Source organism: Pteronotus mesoamericanus, unplaced genomic scaffold, assembly GCF_021234165.1.
Source record: "Pteronotus mesoamericanus isolate MK-2021 breed Mesoamerican mustached bat unplaced genomic scaffold, CSHL_Meso_final scaffold_507, whole genome shotgun sequence".
Lineage (NCBI taxonomy): Eukaryota > Metazoa > Chordata > Mammalia > Chiroptera > Mormoopidae > Pteronotus > Pteronotus mesoamericanus.
The window spans coordinates 15,965,997-15,982,068 of record NW_026555319.1 but is presented as its reverse complement, the minus strand read 5'-3'; the positions used below and the strand labels follow the sequence as shown (position 1 = coordinate 15,982,068).

At 46.3% G+C, this 16,072-nt stretch overlaps 1 protein-coding gene across 3 annotated transcripts in view; it reads left to right on the top strand.

Annotated features, from left to right (window-relative positions):
- The first annotated feature begins 1,048 nt into the window (after window positions 1–1,048).
- ASCC2 (activating signal cointegrator 1 complex subunit 2) overlaps window positions 1,049–16,072 on the top strand; it is a 38,731-nt gene continuing 23,707 nt past the window's right edge. The window contains exons 1-6 of one of the 3 annotated variants that reach the window (XM_054594266.1): window positions 1,049–1,140; window positions 3,091–3,128; window positions 5,212–5,309; window positions 10,515–10,673; window positions 11,043–11,213; window positions 12,211–12,340. In XM_054594266.1, the coding sequence (XP_054450241.1) occupies window positions 5,229–5,309; window positions 10,515–10,673; window positions 11,043–11,213; window positions 12,211–12,340 (541 nt within the window). In that variant the 5' untranslated portion in view covers window positions 1,049–1,140; window positions 3,091–3,128; window positions 5,212–5,228. The remainder of the gene's footprint in view (window positions 1,141–3,090; window positions 3,129–5,211; window positions 5,310–10,514; window positions 10,674–11,042; window positions 11,214–12,210; window positions 12,341–16,072) is intronic. The other 2 variants (XM_054594265.1, XM_054594267.1) reach the window with 2 other exon arrangements.

Below are 16,072 nucleotides of genomic sequence, written 5' to 3'. Positions count from 1 at the left end.
ACTCACACAGGATCCAGCTTCATTTCTGATTCAGAGCCCATCTCCCCTACTTCCTTAGCATCCTACATTTATCACATTGCCTCATAGCTGTTGGTTTTCTTGCCTTGTGAGCTCCTTGAGGCTTCGTGCTTGTCATTTCTTGTAGCCCTAGAGCAGGCAGCAGGGCCTCGCATTTGGAGGGTGCTGAATACTATTTCATGACCCCCAGGCCTGGGTTGTGTGCCCCATTAAGGGTCTCCATAACACCCTCTTGATAATGATGGTGGTGGCTTTTAAATGCTTACTGTGTGCCAGGCACTGAGATGAAGCCAGAGATGTGTATTTTTAACTAGCTTTCTGTGATGATTCTGATTCATAGCCAGGCTACATGACTTGAAACAGTCTGTGGAAAAAATTCATTCTGTTCTTAAGATAGTTATATACACAGCCTCCCTGATTTTTAAAAAATCTTTTTGTATTGCATACATACAGGGAAAAAAGCACAACTCATAGGTATATAATTTAATGACTTTTCCAATGTGACACATCTATGTTACTACCCCAAGATGAGGACAGGGAATGTTCCCCACTTGTGTTCCCACCATCGTTCACCAGACCCAAAGGTAAGCACCATCCTAACCCCATCACTACTCAGGCTGAGGTGCGGGGACCGTGCCTGCTCTAGAACTTCCTATAATATAGTCTGTACTACTTCATCTGCTTTCTTTTGCTATCATGTGTATACTTTTGTTAACATCTCCTGTATTAAACTGGTAAAACTATGAGAAGGTTAGGAAGGAGGTGGAAGACTGGGATTCAGAGAAGTCGAGTATTATACTTGGATTTTCCAAAAGATGGAATCACAACCTATCCATTCACTCTGCTTAAAGCAAGAAGAGTGATTGAAGGCGACGGGGGGCATGGTTACAGACCGGCCTGTTCCTTATGAGGGCGGAGTCTTAGAGATGGGGGCGTGGCTCTCGGCCCGGCTTCTAGGCGGCAGTTGGGGCCGGGGGCGGGGCCGCGCCAAGGTTTCCTGTCCGTGCCTGCGGAATCGCTGTTTGACCCCGGAAGTGCTGGCTCTCTGGGAGCTGTCACCGTGGACCGCGGCGGCGGCGACGGCGGCGGCGGCGGCGCATCGCCGGTAGTAGAGCCGCCGAGGTGAGTGTGTGGCTGGGCCCTGCCGGATGCGGGGTGCCGGGCCTGGGAGGAGCCCCGGCCGTGCCTCATTTTGCCTTGGCACTCTCCGCCCCCACGACGCGGCAAAGGCTATGCTGCCCCAGGGGTCTGAGTTGCCGCCCCACCCACAAGAGGTCAGAAGTTTTGGGTTGGAGGCTGGGCCCCAGAGTGACTTGAACGAGTCATGGTCCCCGCACCCTCATTCTGAGGTGAGAGGACTGAATCGTTCAGTTTCCTCGGGGTTCATTCATTAATATAACATATATCTAACTTCTCCTACCTGTAAGTTACAGATCTAGGCACTGGGATACAAACGGAACAAGACAGTCAAGGCTCCTGCCTTCATGGAGTGTACAGTCTAGTGGGAGGAGACAGTCAATCCCAAATAAATGCCCAAGATAATTAAATATGATGGTAACTGGAGGAGTGAATACTTTAGATAGGACAGTCTGCTCAAGTCTCTGAGGAGAGTAATATTGAGCCCAGAAGGGTGATGACAGCCAGAGAAACTGAGGCAGCAGCAGGCCTGGGGATGAGCCCAGGCCTTATTGTAACTGGTGATTGCACTGAGTTCCCCTTCTAAAGAAAGCCTTTTCCTAATTTTTGGCTTTGCTGTCCTGCTTGTCACTGGAGTTGCTGTGGTGGGCACAGACATTGTCATGATCATTGTCCTTATCCTTTGGGAACTTAAAGTTCATTCTTTGTCTAGTTAATTTATGCCCATACCTTAGATGAAAACTCATATCTTCCTTGACAACCTTTTTTTGTCAAGTCAGCTCTTTCGGTCATAGCTCCATGGACCTTACCTGCATAGCATACATCATGGTGTTGAGTTTTACTTGTTGTATGGCTATTTGATTCATAACTATCTTTCCCTTAAAAACTTGTAAGTTCTATGCAGGGCAGAACCAGGTCTGTTATTTTCACACTCTAGTATTCGCTGGGCTTCAGAGCCTGGATAAGAGGTGCTCTGAAATCTTTGAGTGGATAAGTGAGATGATTAACATAGTGCTAGTTCTCCTCCAGTGGTTCCTGTGAGGTCTCTCTTGCTACCAGGTTATTGTCTTCTCTTTCTGTCATGTCTCTCCTCTACTTAAATGGCTCCTCCCTGCTTTCAGGTGCAAGGCCAAAATCTTTAGCATAGCATTCAAGGCTTTTTAAAAAAACTAGCCACATACTTCCTATTCAACATCTCCCTACTCCTGTCATCCGCTCCCTGCCCTTGTATTTTCCACCATACTAATGTCTTCCTCTTTCTTCAGATCCACAGCCCTGAGCCTTTGTTCATGCTTGCTTTTGCTTGGAATGCTCTTCTTTCTCATTTTTTTTTTTACTACCCTTCAACAACTGTATCATAGGTCAGTTTCTCTGTGACATTCTCCCTCTTTCTGCTGTGCTTGTTTTGGAAATTTCCTGGTATAGCTCTAACCACACCGAATGATGGTCATTTACTTGCCCAGGACCCAGAATGTATTCAGCATCTGCTGCATAAATGCGGAAACTCTGCCTATTGTTGGGACTTGAATGATAACAATAAGTAAACTTTATTGAGCGCTTAGTAAGTACCAAGTCCTGTGTTGAACACTTAGTGCTGACTACTTCTCGCATCAACCCTGAGGGATTATGTACTATCGTCATCCCAATTTTACAGATGAGGAAATCAAGGTTTAGAGAGGTTAAGGGACTATCTCAAGGTCTCAACATGGATAGGAAAATGTAGAACCAGTATTTGAAATCAGGCTGTAGAGCTAGAAAGCTGTCTTTCAACCACCACACCAGCTTGGATCTGAACTGCCTTTATAGGTACTAGCCTGTAGGAGTGGATTTTTCCTGAAAGTAGGTGCTGTCATTACCTGTCTAAGCCTGGTCTCTGGGACCTAGAATTTAAAGGGTGGAGAGCTGCCTCCTCCTATGATTCTTTCCCCACCCTAGGTCCCCACACCGGACATTCTCATTACTGTCTTTGGAAGGTAAGCATGGAAAGAACTGGGGCTGTGAGTTGTTTGGACTTCTGCACTGGTGAGAAGACCACTGATGTTTCCACCTGCCCTCCCAGCATCACTGGGGTTGGGGTGGGGTTAGGAAAGGAGTATTTTTTTAATGTGTTTAGCACAAAAGACCCTGGTGCCAAGGCAGAATTGCTTAGCTTCAGTTTCATCTTAGCTGCTAATGTATTTGCCCTGAGCACATCAGAGCCTCTCTTTGGACATCTGAGCATAATAATCTTTGTCATCCTTAGCTGGGTTGTTATAAGAGGCTTGTAAGATGGTAACTCAGTTAGAAATAATGTACATGCAACAGAGGATATTAGCAATGTTTTGCAAAGTTGAAAGATTAAAACTCCAAGCCCCTTTTATTATTTTGCCTTGTGATTTTTTTTAAAGGCCACCTCACATGTGCAGGGACAATGTATCTGATTCACTGAGACTCTAGAGCTGGAACAGACCTCAAAGACTAGACTGACTGGTCCTTCCTCTTTATATTTCTCTAGGATGAATATCTTCACAGTATTTAAAACAACCCATGAACAACCAAGCAAGGTTCCCTGTGTACCAAGCTACTTTCCACTTCTTTAGTTTTGACCTTGCTGTTTCAACTGCCTGGGGCACCCTTCTTCCCTGGCCAGTCTCCTATCAAGACAGCTTCAGGCTTTCCTGATCCTTTAGGCTCTCCTCTAGAAATGCTTCCCTGAGAGCCATATCCCTGCAAGCTCAACTATAGACTACACTTAGTACAGCGAATGGTTAAGAGCCAGCCTGCTTCCCCAACTACTAACTGTGAGACATTGGGCGAGTTTCTTATTTTCTCTGAGCGTCTATTTCCTCATTGGTAAAATGGAGATAATAATAGAAGCAACCTTAGAGTTGTCATGAGCTTTAGTATACGTAAAGTGAGTTAACATATATAAAGTAAGTTAATGCTGAGAAAAGCACTTAGAACAGTTGCTAACAAATGATAAGCATATTGCTCCTGAGGCTGTTGTCATTATTATTTTTGGATGTAAGCTTCCTCAGGGCAGAGACCCTGCCTTATCAGTGTGTCTTCCTAATAGCAGGCGCTGGCCTGACATTAGAGATGTAGACACCCGTATATGTGTACGCATACACACACACACACACACACACACACACACACACACATGCGTGCACGCGCGCACACAGCCTCTCAGCTTATCTGTGAAGGCTTGGAAGGTAATGGTTTCCTCATCCCAGCCTTGATATGTCTTCATGTTGTCATTGAGACTATGCTTACCTTTAATGGAATGTCTTTTAAGGGCGTAATTTGCTTAATTCCATGATGCAGCCAATATGCATGGCCCTCCTGTGGATCAGGCCGAGATATTGAGAAAAGAGCATTGGATAGGAAGACAGAAGATGTAGGGTCTGCCATTCACTGACTCTGACGCTGACTTGGGCCTCTGAAGAAAGGAGCTTGCTCGTACTGGCAAGTTTCTGTCAATCCTGTCATCCTCTGTTCATCTGGGCCCTTTTCCCCTGAAGCCTAGAGAGGTTGTAAAATCTTAATACGCTCTACAAATGAGGAATGGCCCACTACTTCAACCCTCAAAAGACTTAAAATCTGGTTAGAGTTATAAGAAAAGTATCCTCCTGTTCAGTTGTTCATCACACATTTGATGAGGTCACGTCTCTACCAGCCTATGTTGGTCATGGGAAAGGCAGCAAGAGAAGGGGAACCTGGGCACTGTCTTCACAGCGCTCACAGGCCAAGGAAGGCATGGAGCTATAGCCGTAATAAAGATAACCTAGGTACTTTTAACTAGTACTTCTCAAAGAGGGTGGGGATGTATCAGGAGTCACCCGAAGAGTGAGTACTTCTGAGCTGAGAACTGCTTTAGGTTAAAAAAAAAAAAAAAAAAAAAAAAAAAAGTCACTGTAGCCTGGATCAGTTGGTGCGGGAGGCAGGCCTCGCAGGCCTGCATCAGGAGCCCCGAGGCCAGAGGTTTCAGGTCCTCCTGGGATCAGTCCCAGAGCAGGCCTCTTCTACCAGGAGCCTATGTGTCTGCTCTCTTCTTCCCATCCATATTCCTTTTAGGAGGGTCACGCAGCACAATGCCAGCTCTGCCCCTGGACCAACTCCAGATCACCCACAAGGACCTGAAGACAGGAAAGCTGAGGACTTCACCAGCGCTGGTGAGCCGGTGCCTTGAGGCCGTTCAGCCTGATATTATCATTCTTGCAATTTCAAAAGTGGAAAGTAAATTCCTTCTTTATCTGTTCCAAGAATGACCTCAGGGCCACAGTCAGTAATTCAGTAGCTGGGACACTACTAGGTCCTTCCAGGCCCAATGCAGAAGTTTCCGTTCCAAGTAGCAGCTTGAACTTGAGTCGTATTTTCCATGTCACCACCCCACACCTTCCCTCAAAGCATTTCATTTTGAATCAGAGTCTGATGACAGTTCTGACTAGCCCGAGCTGGCCTAGAAATGGATCCATCCCAAAGCGGGGTTTGGGTATTTGACCCTGCGGGAGGTGTTCAGGTTTCAAATAGGCCTTTGTCAGAGCTATCTCAGCTGCTATCCACACTTCGGGGGGGAACACTGATTTCAGAGGTCCGGCCGTCTTTTATCACAACGGACTAAGAAGTGCCACATACAGACTCGGCAGGGCTTGTGAGAATGAAAAATAAGGAGGCTGTGAGCATGCCGATCACCAGCTGCAGAGTGAGATTAGAGCCACGGAGAGGTGCCAGGCTGCTGAAGGAGGAGACAGGCGGGGGGACTGGAGTCCCCGTACCCACTTGCTGTTTTCCCAAGAATATGAACTTACTCAAACAGGGTGGGAGGAAGTGTTTTCCGGGGGCTTGAGTAAAGTCGTGGGAAACAAGAGCTTGGTGTTTTATTTTCTGCTTTCTGGATAGCTTCCTATTACTTCCTAACTACTCTCTAATAAGAGTACTTAACATTCATAGAGCATTCCCTCTGGGCCAAACCTTTCTAAACACTTCACCTGGATTATCTCATTTAAGCCACACCATAGCCCTATGAGGGAGTATTTTGGTTGTCCCCATTTTACAGATGAGGAAACAGAGAGTTCAAGGTCACAGAACTAGGAAATTAGCGGAGTCAGGATGGGAATCCAGCTAGGCTGACCCTAGAGCTCAGACCCTTAAACTTTCTGCTATAAAACCTCTGGTTTCTTTTTTATAACCTTGTTTATCTAAGGAGGATAGTTATCAGAAAATCTAGAACTGTTCCGTCCAATATGGTAGTCATTTGCCATATCTAACGACTGAGCACTTGAAATGTGGATTATTCAGTTGAGGAACTGGATATTTATGTTAATTTTAGTTAATTTAAAATAAAATAGCCCATGTGGTACGTGGAGGCCTGCACAGGCACAGAGCAGTTTCATTATTGCAGAAAGTTCTGTTGGACAGTACTGGTCCCTTGAGCGGTTGGGTCTGATTTTCCACTTCAGTCCTTCCCCTCATACTGAAAACATGGGTTGCTAGACTGTGGGATCCATGAGAGCAGGGACCTGAAACCTTCTCTTTAGTCTGGTTTTCCAGTGCCAGGAAAAATTCAATAAATGAGCCAAGGACCCCAGCTGGCCATTGGGACAGGCACTGGAGCTGCAAAGAGAAAAGACATTGTTTCTGCCCTTGAGCAGCCCGTGGTCTGAGAGAAAAGCACACTAGTATCTTCTCTACAGCGTAATTAAGGTTGTGATAGAAGGAAGTCCTCCAGGCCGCTACATGAGCAGAGACTCTGGGCTGCGGATCCAGATTGAAGGGGTGTGTGGAGGCAGGGAGGTTTCAGGAGTAGTGGGAGGGCGCGCGTGGCCAGGAAAGGCTTCCTGACGGCGGAGGATCCTGAACTGGGTATTGAAGGATGAGTAAGTGGTAGCCAGGCAGGGAAGTGGGAAAGAGGTGGACTGGCAGGAGGACCCAAGTCTGGTGTTTCGAGAGAGCCTGACTCCTGTGCCAACCACCAGTCACTTGAGGTGGAAACAGTATCCCATGGCCTTTGAGTTAAGTCTTACACACAGTTGGCTGTGTGACTTTGGGCAAGTTACGTAACCTCTCCATGTTTCAGGATCTAAAAAGGGTAATAATGGAACAAGCTTTGTGTGGTGGCTACGAGGATTGAATGAGATGTCTGAATTAGCGCTGTGCCTTGAACACAGTAAGCACTCAGTAACGATGGCGATGATAACAGTCACAGTGACAGAAACATTGACTGGGGAGTAGGATGGGTAGTGGGTGAGCTGAGGGAGGCAGCTGCCTCATGGAGGAGCAGTCTTGTTGGCCATGCTGAAGAGGGTCACCCTGCTGGCCACTGGGAGTTCCTGAAAGACTGTCCTGAGGTTTGCACCCACCCTATATTTTTCTCTTTAGTCTGAACTTGGGACAAGAGGATCCCTAGCCAAGAGACAGCCACCATGCTCCCTTTGCAGTGTGATGGGTAAAGCTAATGTTTATTGAGTAGCTACTTTGTGCACAGTGCATACTTGGCACTATTAAAAATCCAAAATAGTCTTAGGCCAGAATGTGTGAATGAGCTTTTGAGGAAGACAAGACTCTTTGTAAGTAGAACATTTAGAGAGCAGGGCAAAATGGTTTCTTATCAAGATAAACAGAAGTTCGATGGGCAGAGAATGTTCAGAAAGCTTCATGGAGCAAGCGGGACCTAAACCAGGTTTGAAGGGTGGAAGATACAGCTGGGGCCTCCTGCTCCCTGCTCTGAAATCTTCCGTGTCGCCCATTACCTGCTAAATAAAGTCCCTACTCTTGACCTTGGCATTCAAGGTTCTTCAAAGACCTTGGCAGTATCTGGTCCTTTATTACTTCTGTTCATTCCTTTTTCTAGCCAGCGAATGTATATGGAGAGTCTGCTGGATGCCAGGCACTATTCTAGGGACTGGCAATGTGGTGAGCAAAGCTCAGACTGCCTCCAGAGACCTACAGTCTTTCGGGGGGAGGCAGAGAGGGCAGGCTCCTCCTTTGTATATAACTTGATTAGGGTATCATTAAAAGACAATAAACTGTTCACATTTAAAGTATAGTATACAATTTGATTGGTTTTGACATCTGTCTATACCCATGAAACTATCACCATAATCAAAATATTGAACATTTTTACCACTCCCAAAAGTGTATTTGTGCCTGTCTGTAGTTCATCCCTTCCCCTCTCCTCATTCTGCAGCAGCTACTGACTTTTGATGCAGTTCAAGTGCTACAGTCAGGGAAGGACAGAGTGCAGGTGCTGGGGGAGCCCAGGTAAAACTCTTATCTAGTCAGGGGTAGGAGTTGGGGAGACTTCCTGCAGGAGGTGAGGTCAGGGCTGGGGTCAAAAGGAAAAGCAGTGAGACCAGGATGGCACATGGGTACCATAGGTCATTTAGTAGGTCTGCAATGTAAGCTTTGTTTCAGATCCTGCCTCAGTTGCCTCCTTAGCCCTGTGACCTTGGTGCAGTTCCTGAAGCTTACTGAGTCTTTGTTTCCTCCTCTGTAAAAACAAAAACAATCTCCCTTTTAAATAGTTGTTATAGATAAAAAAAGAAAGGCTGTGGGACATACCTGCTCAACAGCGGGTCCTCAAAAGCGCTGGCTTTTATTTTCATCACTTCAGTGTCCTGTCCCTCCACATCTATCTCCTGCCACCACCCAGTGCAATTGGTGCCTTTTTTAATGGCCCATTTTTATGCCTCCGTAAAAACACCATTTCTTCATTTGAGAAATCTTTCTTGTTCTCCAAGGCCACCTCAGACGCTGCCTGCTGCAGGAAGCCAGCTGGCCCTCATCGTCCAGGCACAGCTAATCCCCTTTTGCACACCCATGGCCCCTCTGCCAGCTTTGAGCAGTCACGCCCTCTGTTGTGGGCTCACTTGATGGCTTGGATGTGCCTCTTCCCCTCTGGCGCATGGTGTCTGGGCACGCAGATGCTTCTTTTCATGTGCCCCACCACACCTGGCACAGCAGGGTACCAGTCAGTGTTTGTAGGATTGTAAGAAAGTAGAGTCTTGAGACCGTGGGGGTGTTTCTGTTTCAGAGTGAAGGACGGGTGAGTAGCCAGACCTGGGAAGCAACCTAAGAGATGAGGTGTCAACAGAGTTTCGGGGGAGCTTGCAAAGCAAGGAGATGAATTTAGGCCCTGGAGAGTAGTTTTGAACTTGCTTCAGTCAGCAGGATTCCTTTTTCAAAAGATTTGTACCTGGAACCCCACTGTATAAATTCTAATTTAAATGGGGAAGGACCCTGTAGACCCACCCAGTAGGTGGCCTTCGAAGAATGCTTATGGAACCCAGACTTCACAGTTTGAAAGCTTGCATTTGGCAGTAGAAAGGCATAGGTGGTTCTCAAGGAGACTGACAGTCGGTCATGATTTTCCTGTCCCTCCTGGACTGGCAAACCTGGAAGCGGGTGGATTGTGGTTGATAACAGCTGAGATGTTACCCAGCCTTCCTCCTATTACCATTTCCCCGGGAGAAAGCTGCCCTTATGTAGTCAGAGGAGAAAACTGAGCTCATCGTCTCTTCTTTATGGTGAACAAAGTAAGGTTTGTTCATGACAAGGTAGGAGTTGGAAGAGAGAACTTGTGATTCTGAGCCAAGACCTACAATTACTTGATTACAGCATCCTTTCTTTAAAAAAAAAAAAAAAAAAAAAAAAAAATTACTGAGGGTTTTTTTTCCTGATTATTAAAAGGATACAGCATGATACATATAGAAAGATACTATTTTTGTGAGAAAAGTGAAAACATCTACACAAATACTTTATATGAGTATATTTCAACATAAATGCCTAGAAAAGGTCTGCAAGGATACTCACCAGATGGGAGGATGCAGGCACTGGGAGTGTGGTCCCAGGCAGCTCACCTCTGTAGTATAAATTTTTCAAAGAAGAGATGCTCACATCTCACTTGTATAATTAAAAATAATTTTTAAAGTAATACATTTTTTTTTCATTGGAATGTATATTCAAGTCAAAATTCCCCCCACCAGGGATAACCACTGTCAACTTCGGAATGTTGCCCCCCCCAACATTTTTTTAGCCTGTACCGGTGGGTGAATGTGTTAAATATATCTATCTACATGCACTTTCTTAAAAAAATCCCAGAACTGTTTATATTAAATAGAGAGGTTTGTGTCCTGCTTCTTCTTTCCTTAACCTTTCCCCTGTGTCATTAAATAGTCTCCACATGGTTTTTAATGCCCGCCTCGTGTTCCCTGGATGCAACCAAGCCCCTTTGTTAGAGACACTTGGTTCTTTATGCTTAAAAGCTCCTTGGAGGGTCACCGGTTGGAACAGCCAAGTGTTGTCATTGCTGTGGGTTGGCAAATGGGCCCTCGCTGACTAACCTCTGCCACGTTAACACGTGGTTTTTGGATCCGTAGCACCCTGAGCAGAAGGCAGACCGGTATTTTGTGTTATACAAACCGCCCCCTAAAGACAACATTCCCGCCCTAGTGGAGGAGTACCTGGAACGCGCCACCTTCGTAGCCAATGACCTCGACTGGCTCCTGGCCTTGCCTCACGATAAATTCTGGTGCCAGGTAACATTCTATCAAAATTAACGCTAAGACAAAGCACATGACATGCCGTTTGGTTGGTTGCTGTTGTTGTTTCTCTCCCCCTAGGAGAGGCTTTTTTCTCTACTTTTTTCACTGGATCCTTACCAGCAAATTGTGGTTTGGATTGCTCTGTCTTGTATCACAATCTCAATGATGTTTTCACAATGCCTTCCAGTGCGTCATTTTTAGAAACATGTGTTTAGCCCTTGCTCATTCATACCTTCTTAGTCTCTTGGGGTTGGAGTGTTTGCCACCGGCCAGGGCTGTTGGGCCACGAACCCCTGCGCAGTCCACCCACAAGCCCTTGGGCCTTGGTAACAAATTCTTGCTCTCCTCTGTTACCTGGCTAAGGTTATCTTCGATGAGACCCTGCAGAAGTGCCTGGACTCCTACCTACACTATGTCCCCCGAAAGTTCGATGAGTGGGTGGCCCTGGCCCCCGAGGTTGTTGACATGCAGAAGCGCCTCCATCGAAGCGTTTTTCTCACCTTCCTCCGCATGTCCACTCACAAGGAATCCAAAGTAAGTCCCTGATCCTGTGACAGGTCGCCAGTGACACCTAACACCTCTGTGCTGGACTCTCCGTCCCTGGGAAGGAAGGCTCTGGAAGTATCAAGTTTCCTCTTTGTCTCCTCTCCACCTTTATTCCCACCATTGGGGAAGAAATCTGTGCCACCTCCCTTATCCTCTAACTCACCGGGTCAGCCTGTGTTACACCCAGTGTTTTCATCAATGGGAGCCGAGGGCCCTTTGCCAGTTGACGCGTGACTCTGCCTTTTCTTGTGCGTCAGAAGATGAAAACACTGATTCTGATTTTTGAAAGGGACTTGTATATGCTTTTTAAAAACTTTTACTTTCTCCCCCTGATTTTAAAAATAATCTGCTCTAAACAATACAAACATTACAGAAATATTTTGTCAATAGTGAAGTTTACCTACAAACCTCCCCCCCCCCCCCGCCACTACACACACAAAATAACCACTTTTAAGGTGCATATTCCTTTAGGGATTTTTTTTCCTTTAAATAGGGGTATGTGTCTGTGCATGTATTTATTTTAAAAATAGGATCTTATTTTTAAACTTTTTTAGTATGGAAATTTTCAAACACACACAAAAGTATAATGAACCCTGTATACCCATCATCCAACCTCAGCAATTATCAACATTTTGCCAATCTAGTTTTCTCTCTCCTTCAGAGTTTTTCTTTCTTCTTCTTCTTCTTCTTTTTTCCTGGAGTATTTTAAAGCCATCCCAGACATCATGGTAATTTATCCATAAATATTTTAGAATGATTCAACTGTTTCATAGTGTATTTTTGCCTCTTTATATTAAAATGAAGAATAGCTATGTTGCTCGAGGTCAATCTATGAGCCTCAGGCATGTCCACAGTGTGGCTGGACCTTTATTAATTATCCAGTCCCCTGCTGATGGACCTGAAAGTTGTTTCTTGTGAGTTTTCTGTCACTTTACAATGCATCTGCTTTCAGAAAGTCTCTCACTCTCTCTGCACTGTTCCTTAGGATCACTTCATTTCCCCCTCTGCATTTGGAGAAATCATCTACAATAACTTCCTGTTTGACATCCCAAAGATCCTGGACCTCTGCGTGCTCTTTGGAAAAGGCAACTCGCCGCTGCTCCAGAAGATGATAGGTGCGTAGGGCATGGGGCCTGGGGGGGATGCACAGAGATGGCCCCCACATGCCCAACTAGAGGCTCCAAAGGCCGGCACACAGATGAATGCAGGGGGATTCAGAGTGGCCGTGGTGGGTGGTGCTTGGAGATGACTCGGATACATGTACAGCAGCTCTGAAATAAGTGGCTAGGTGGCAGAGGGGGAGTGGAGACAAAAATGTGCACCACATGGTTCCTCAAGGATCTTGGAGCCTTAGTAGTAGGCCAAGTGTTAAACAGTTGAAGTGGGGGTGTTTGCATCGGTGATAAGAGTAAAAACAGCAATGATAGCTAACCTTTATTTGAGTGCTCACCGAGGGGCAGCGCACCCCTCATATGTTATCTCAGCCGACCCTCAGAGGAGCCCTGTGACTTAAGTGCTGTCATCCTCCCCATTTGCAGATAAGAACACAGGTTAAAATGTAAGGGACTTGCCTGAGAGGCCATGACTAATAAGTAGCCAAGCTGGGATTTATGTCACGTAGGCCTGACTCTCGAGTTCTTACTCTTTTTTTTTTCTTAATTGATTTGAGAGAGAGAGAAAAAAACATCGATTTGTTATTCTGCCTATTTATGCACTCATTGGTTGCTTCTCGTACGTCCCGTGACCAGGGATCGGACTTGTAACCTTGGTGTATTGGGATGATGTTCTAACCAGCTGAGCTACCTGGCCAGGGCCATTGAGCATTGTTCTTTGCCACTCCCTGCCTCAGGGACACTGAGGCTGCCTCAAAAATGTCATGATTTGCACTGTTGCTGAGAACAGATGAGGGCAGAGTTCAGAGAGGATTTTTTGGGTAGTGAAAGAATGAAGTCCGCAGTGGGTCCTGTCAGGAGGCAGTGGACCAGAAGGATCAGTCAGAGACAGAAGCTCAGTTGGGATGCTACAGAGGGAACAGCACCAATCCCAGTTCGTGGCATTCGCCCTACACAGAGGTGCTCACCCTGGACACCAGTTCTTCACCATGAGATTGTAGGACATAGTCTTTCAAATGCCCACTTACAAAGCTGAGCTGTCCCTTATAATGGTTTCCTTCCTTTTTCTCCCTGATAATAAAGGTGTATATGTTAATTTAGAAAATGTTGGAAGAATATTAAGTATAAAGAAGCAGGAAAGCAGTTACCAAATTCCTGCACTTAGAGACAATCATTTGGTGATTATTTCCTTCCAGTCTTTTCTCTGTGTATTTAAAAAAAAAAATCAGAGGTAACATATATGAAGTTTCATATCCAGCTTTTTTATAGGAACAACCTCTGGTTTCTCATTCAAATCTAATTACTGCATGATTATCAGTTAATTTCTTTCATTTTCCGAGGGAAAGACCCTTAATAATTCAACTGAGAGGATAGTGTGAGTGAGGAAAAAGCAAGGATGCTTTGTTAGAAAAACAGTTATTAGGCCAGTTTGGTTAGAGTTGAGCATTCTGAGAGAAAAGGGAAAGGCGAGATCAGGCAGGGCTCAATGCCAGGCTTTGGGGAATGATGTTACTGGTGGCTAAAAAGGCAGGCTCTCAAGGTGAACTGCCCAGTTCCCACCCCAGCTCTATTTCTGACTATGTCATATCATCACTCTAATTAGCTAATTGTCAATTAGCCACTTTAAGGCTCAGTTTTCTCATCTAAAAAATGGGAAGACTAATGACATGCCTGCCTTATATAGATGGTTGTAGCCACTGAGTATGAGGTGGTGTTTAACACAGTGCCTGGCACGTTACAGGCACTTGGTACGTGTGAACTCTTATTGTGATGAGACCATGGGAGTCTCTGGGAGCTTGGAGCAGGGTGGGGAAACTCTCTGGTAACAAGATTAATCTGGCAGCACGAGGTGGGGGTTGGGGGCGGTGACGGGAGGTCGCACAGCAGGCTAGTGGGTCCATGTGGCTTCAAGGGTGAGAGCCTGGTTGGGCCGCTAGGGTGGGATGGGACATCTGGGAGGCGGAATAAAGCAGTGCTTAGTGAGGTCAGCTGGAGAGAGAGGTCTTAAGGATTACGGAGAAAACTGGTGTCAGTTGCAGAAAAGGCCTTTGGGAGGTGGGAGGGTGGGGTATGTTGTGCGTAGAGGCAGGGTCAGTGTTAGATCTGTTGGGTGTAGAATGGCTGTGTGATGGGGGGGGCGGGGAGTGGTGGGGGGATGACGCATCCAGAAGGGCAAGGGTGGAGGGAGAAAGCTCTGCCTGCTGCCAGGGTTTTGAATCACTGACTCCTTTGAGAACCAGATGAAGATCTGTGTCCAGAAAAACATACCCCCCTTATAGATTTTGAGGTGTTTTAGACTGTCCTCATCCCCGTATTGAGAACCCTAACTTGGCTTACTCTTTGGCTCTGGAGGGTGGTAAACGGAAAAGAGGGCCGGACTGGGCATCAGGAATCCATTCATTGTGTGTTGGGATGGGTGTGGAGAAGAGGCCTGCAGGCACGGGAGAGAAGGACGCAAGGAAACTGGCTGATGGTCCTTTGGGCAGAAGCCAGTCCTTACCCTGCCCCCGGCTTCCCCTACTCCCCACTTTTTTTAAACCTCAAGACTGGTATGGTGAATTAGCAAGTAATTTTGAACACAGGGCCTTTCAGTTAGACTCTCTTAGAGCTGCTTTGCCAGAGCAGGAGTGCATTGGGCCTTGGCCCTATCAGGCCTGAGCTGATCTATTTGGCAATACTTTCCATTCACCCTGGGTTTTTTGAACTGCTTTAGTCTGAGGAGGGACATTTCCAGGGATGCCATTGCTGTCCCATACCTTTTCATTATTTTGTTAAAAGAGATCCAAAGTCCGATCTTCACCATAATCAGAATCAGATAAAGGAAAGGAAAGGAACTTCAAAGTCCCCAAGGGTAGATTGTGAAATGTGATCTCTTTTGATGCTTGTTAAAATACTGCTGTTACACTGGCTTAAGCACGGGGAGGATTATGAGAGAGTGCCTTCCACAGTGCCAGGTGGCTGGGGTGCGGAGCTATGCCCCTGGGAATTATGGGAGGACCTGCTCCTGATGCCTGGGTCAGGAGGTGCTGCCTGGAGAAGGTGACACCTACCTTATGGGAGGACACTTTATACAGAAGGAGGGGACAGGGCTTATTCTCTGAGGTTGAGGATGGTGCAAGGGAGGAGATGCAATGCCAGGAATGATGAGAGGGTTGCCAGAAATGCCAACAGAGGCCAGATCTCACAGGGCCCTTTGTGCCATGGTCAGGAGTTTGGACTTGACCTTGAGGATACCAATAGGAGGGTTTTATGAGGAAGAGCAGAGGTTGGTGGAGAGTGGGAGTCACTGCTTGCCTCTCAGGAGTAGGAGGTGGGCGCAGATGGTCAGGGAATACCATCACAGGTACTCCCTGACGGATCAGAACCCATCTACAGATGGGAGGTGATGAGCAATTGTGCTGATAAAAATTCAGCTTTCTGGACTCAAGGAACAAAGTAGCATCTAGGAAAGTGTTTACAGAAAATCCAGCCACTTAGTTACTTGCTTACTCACCCAGCACCATCTGGCCTTGCTCTCATTAACTTACAAATCCTCTGGGATGGGGTGAGGGCTGCAGAGTTTTCAATAAAGAAACCAAGGACAGACCTGCCCAAGGACAGAGGACACCTAGAATTCAGAACATCCTGAAAGTCATCCAATCTTAAATGCTAGCATTAGAATGCGATAAAGAACCCTGGCCTCTCAGGGCATTGGTATTTGCATGTCACGTTCCCAACTAGCTGTGATTCTCCGTC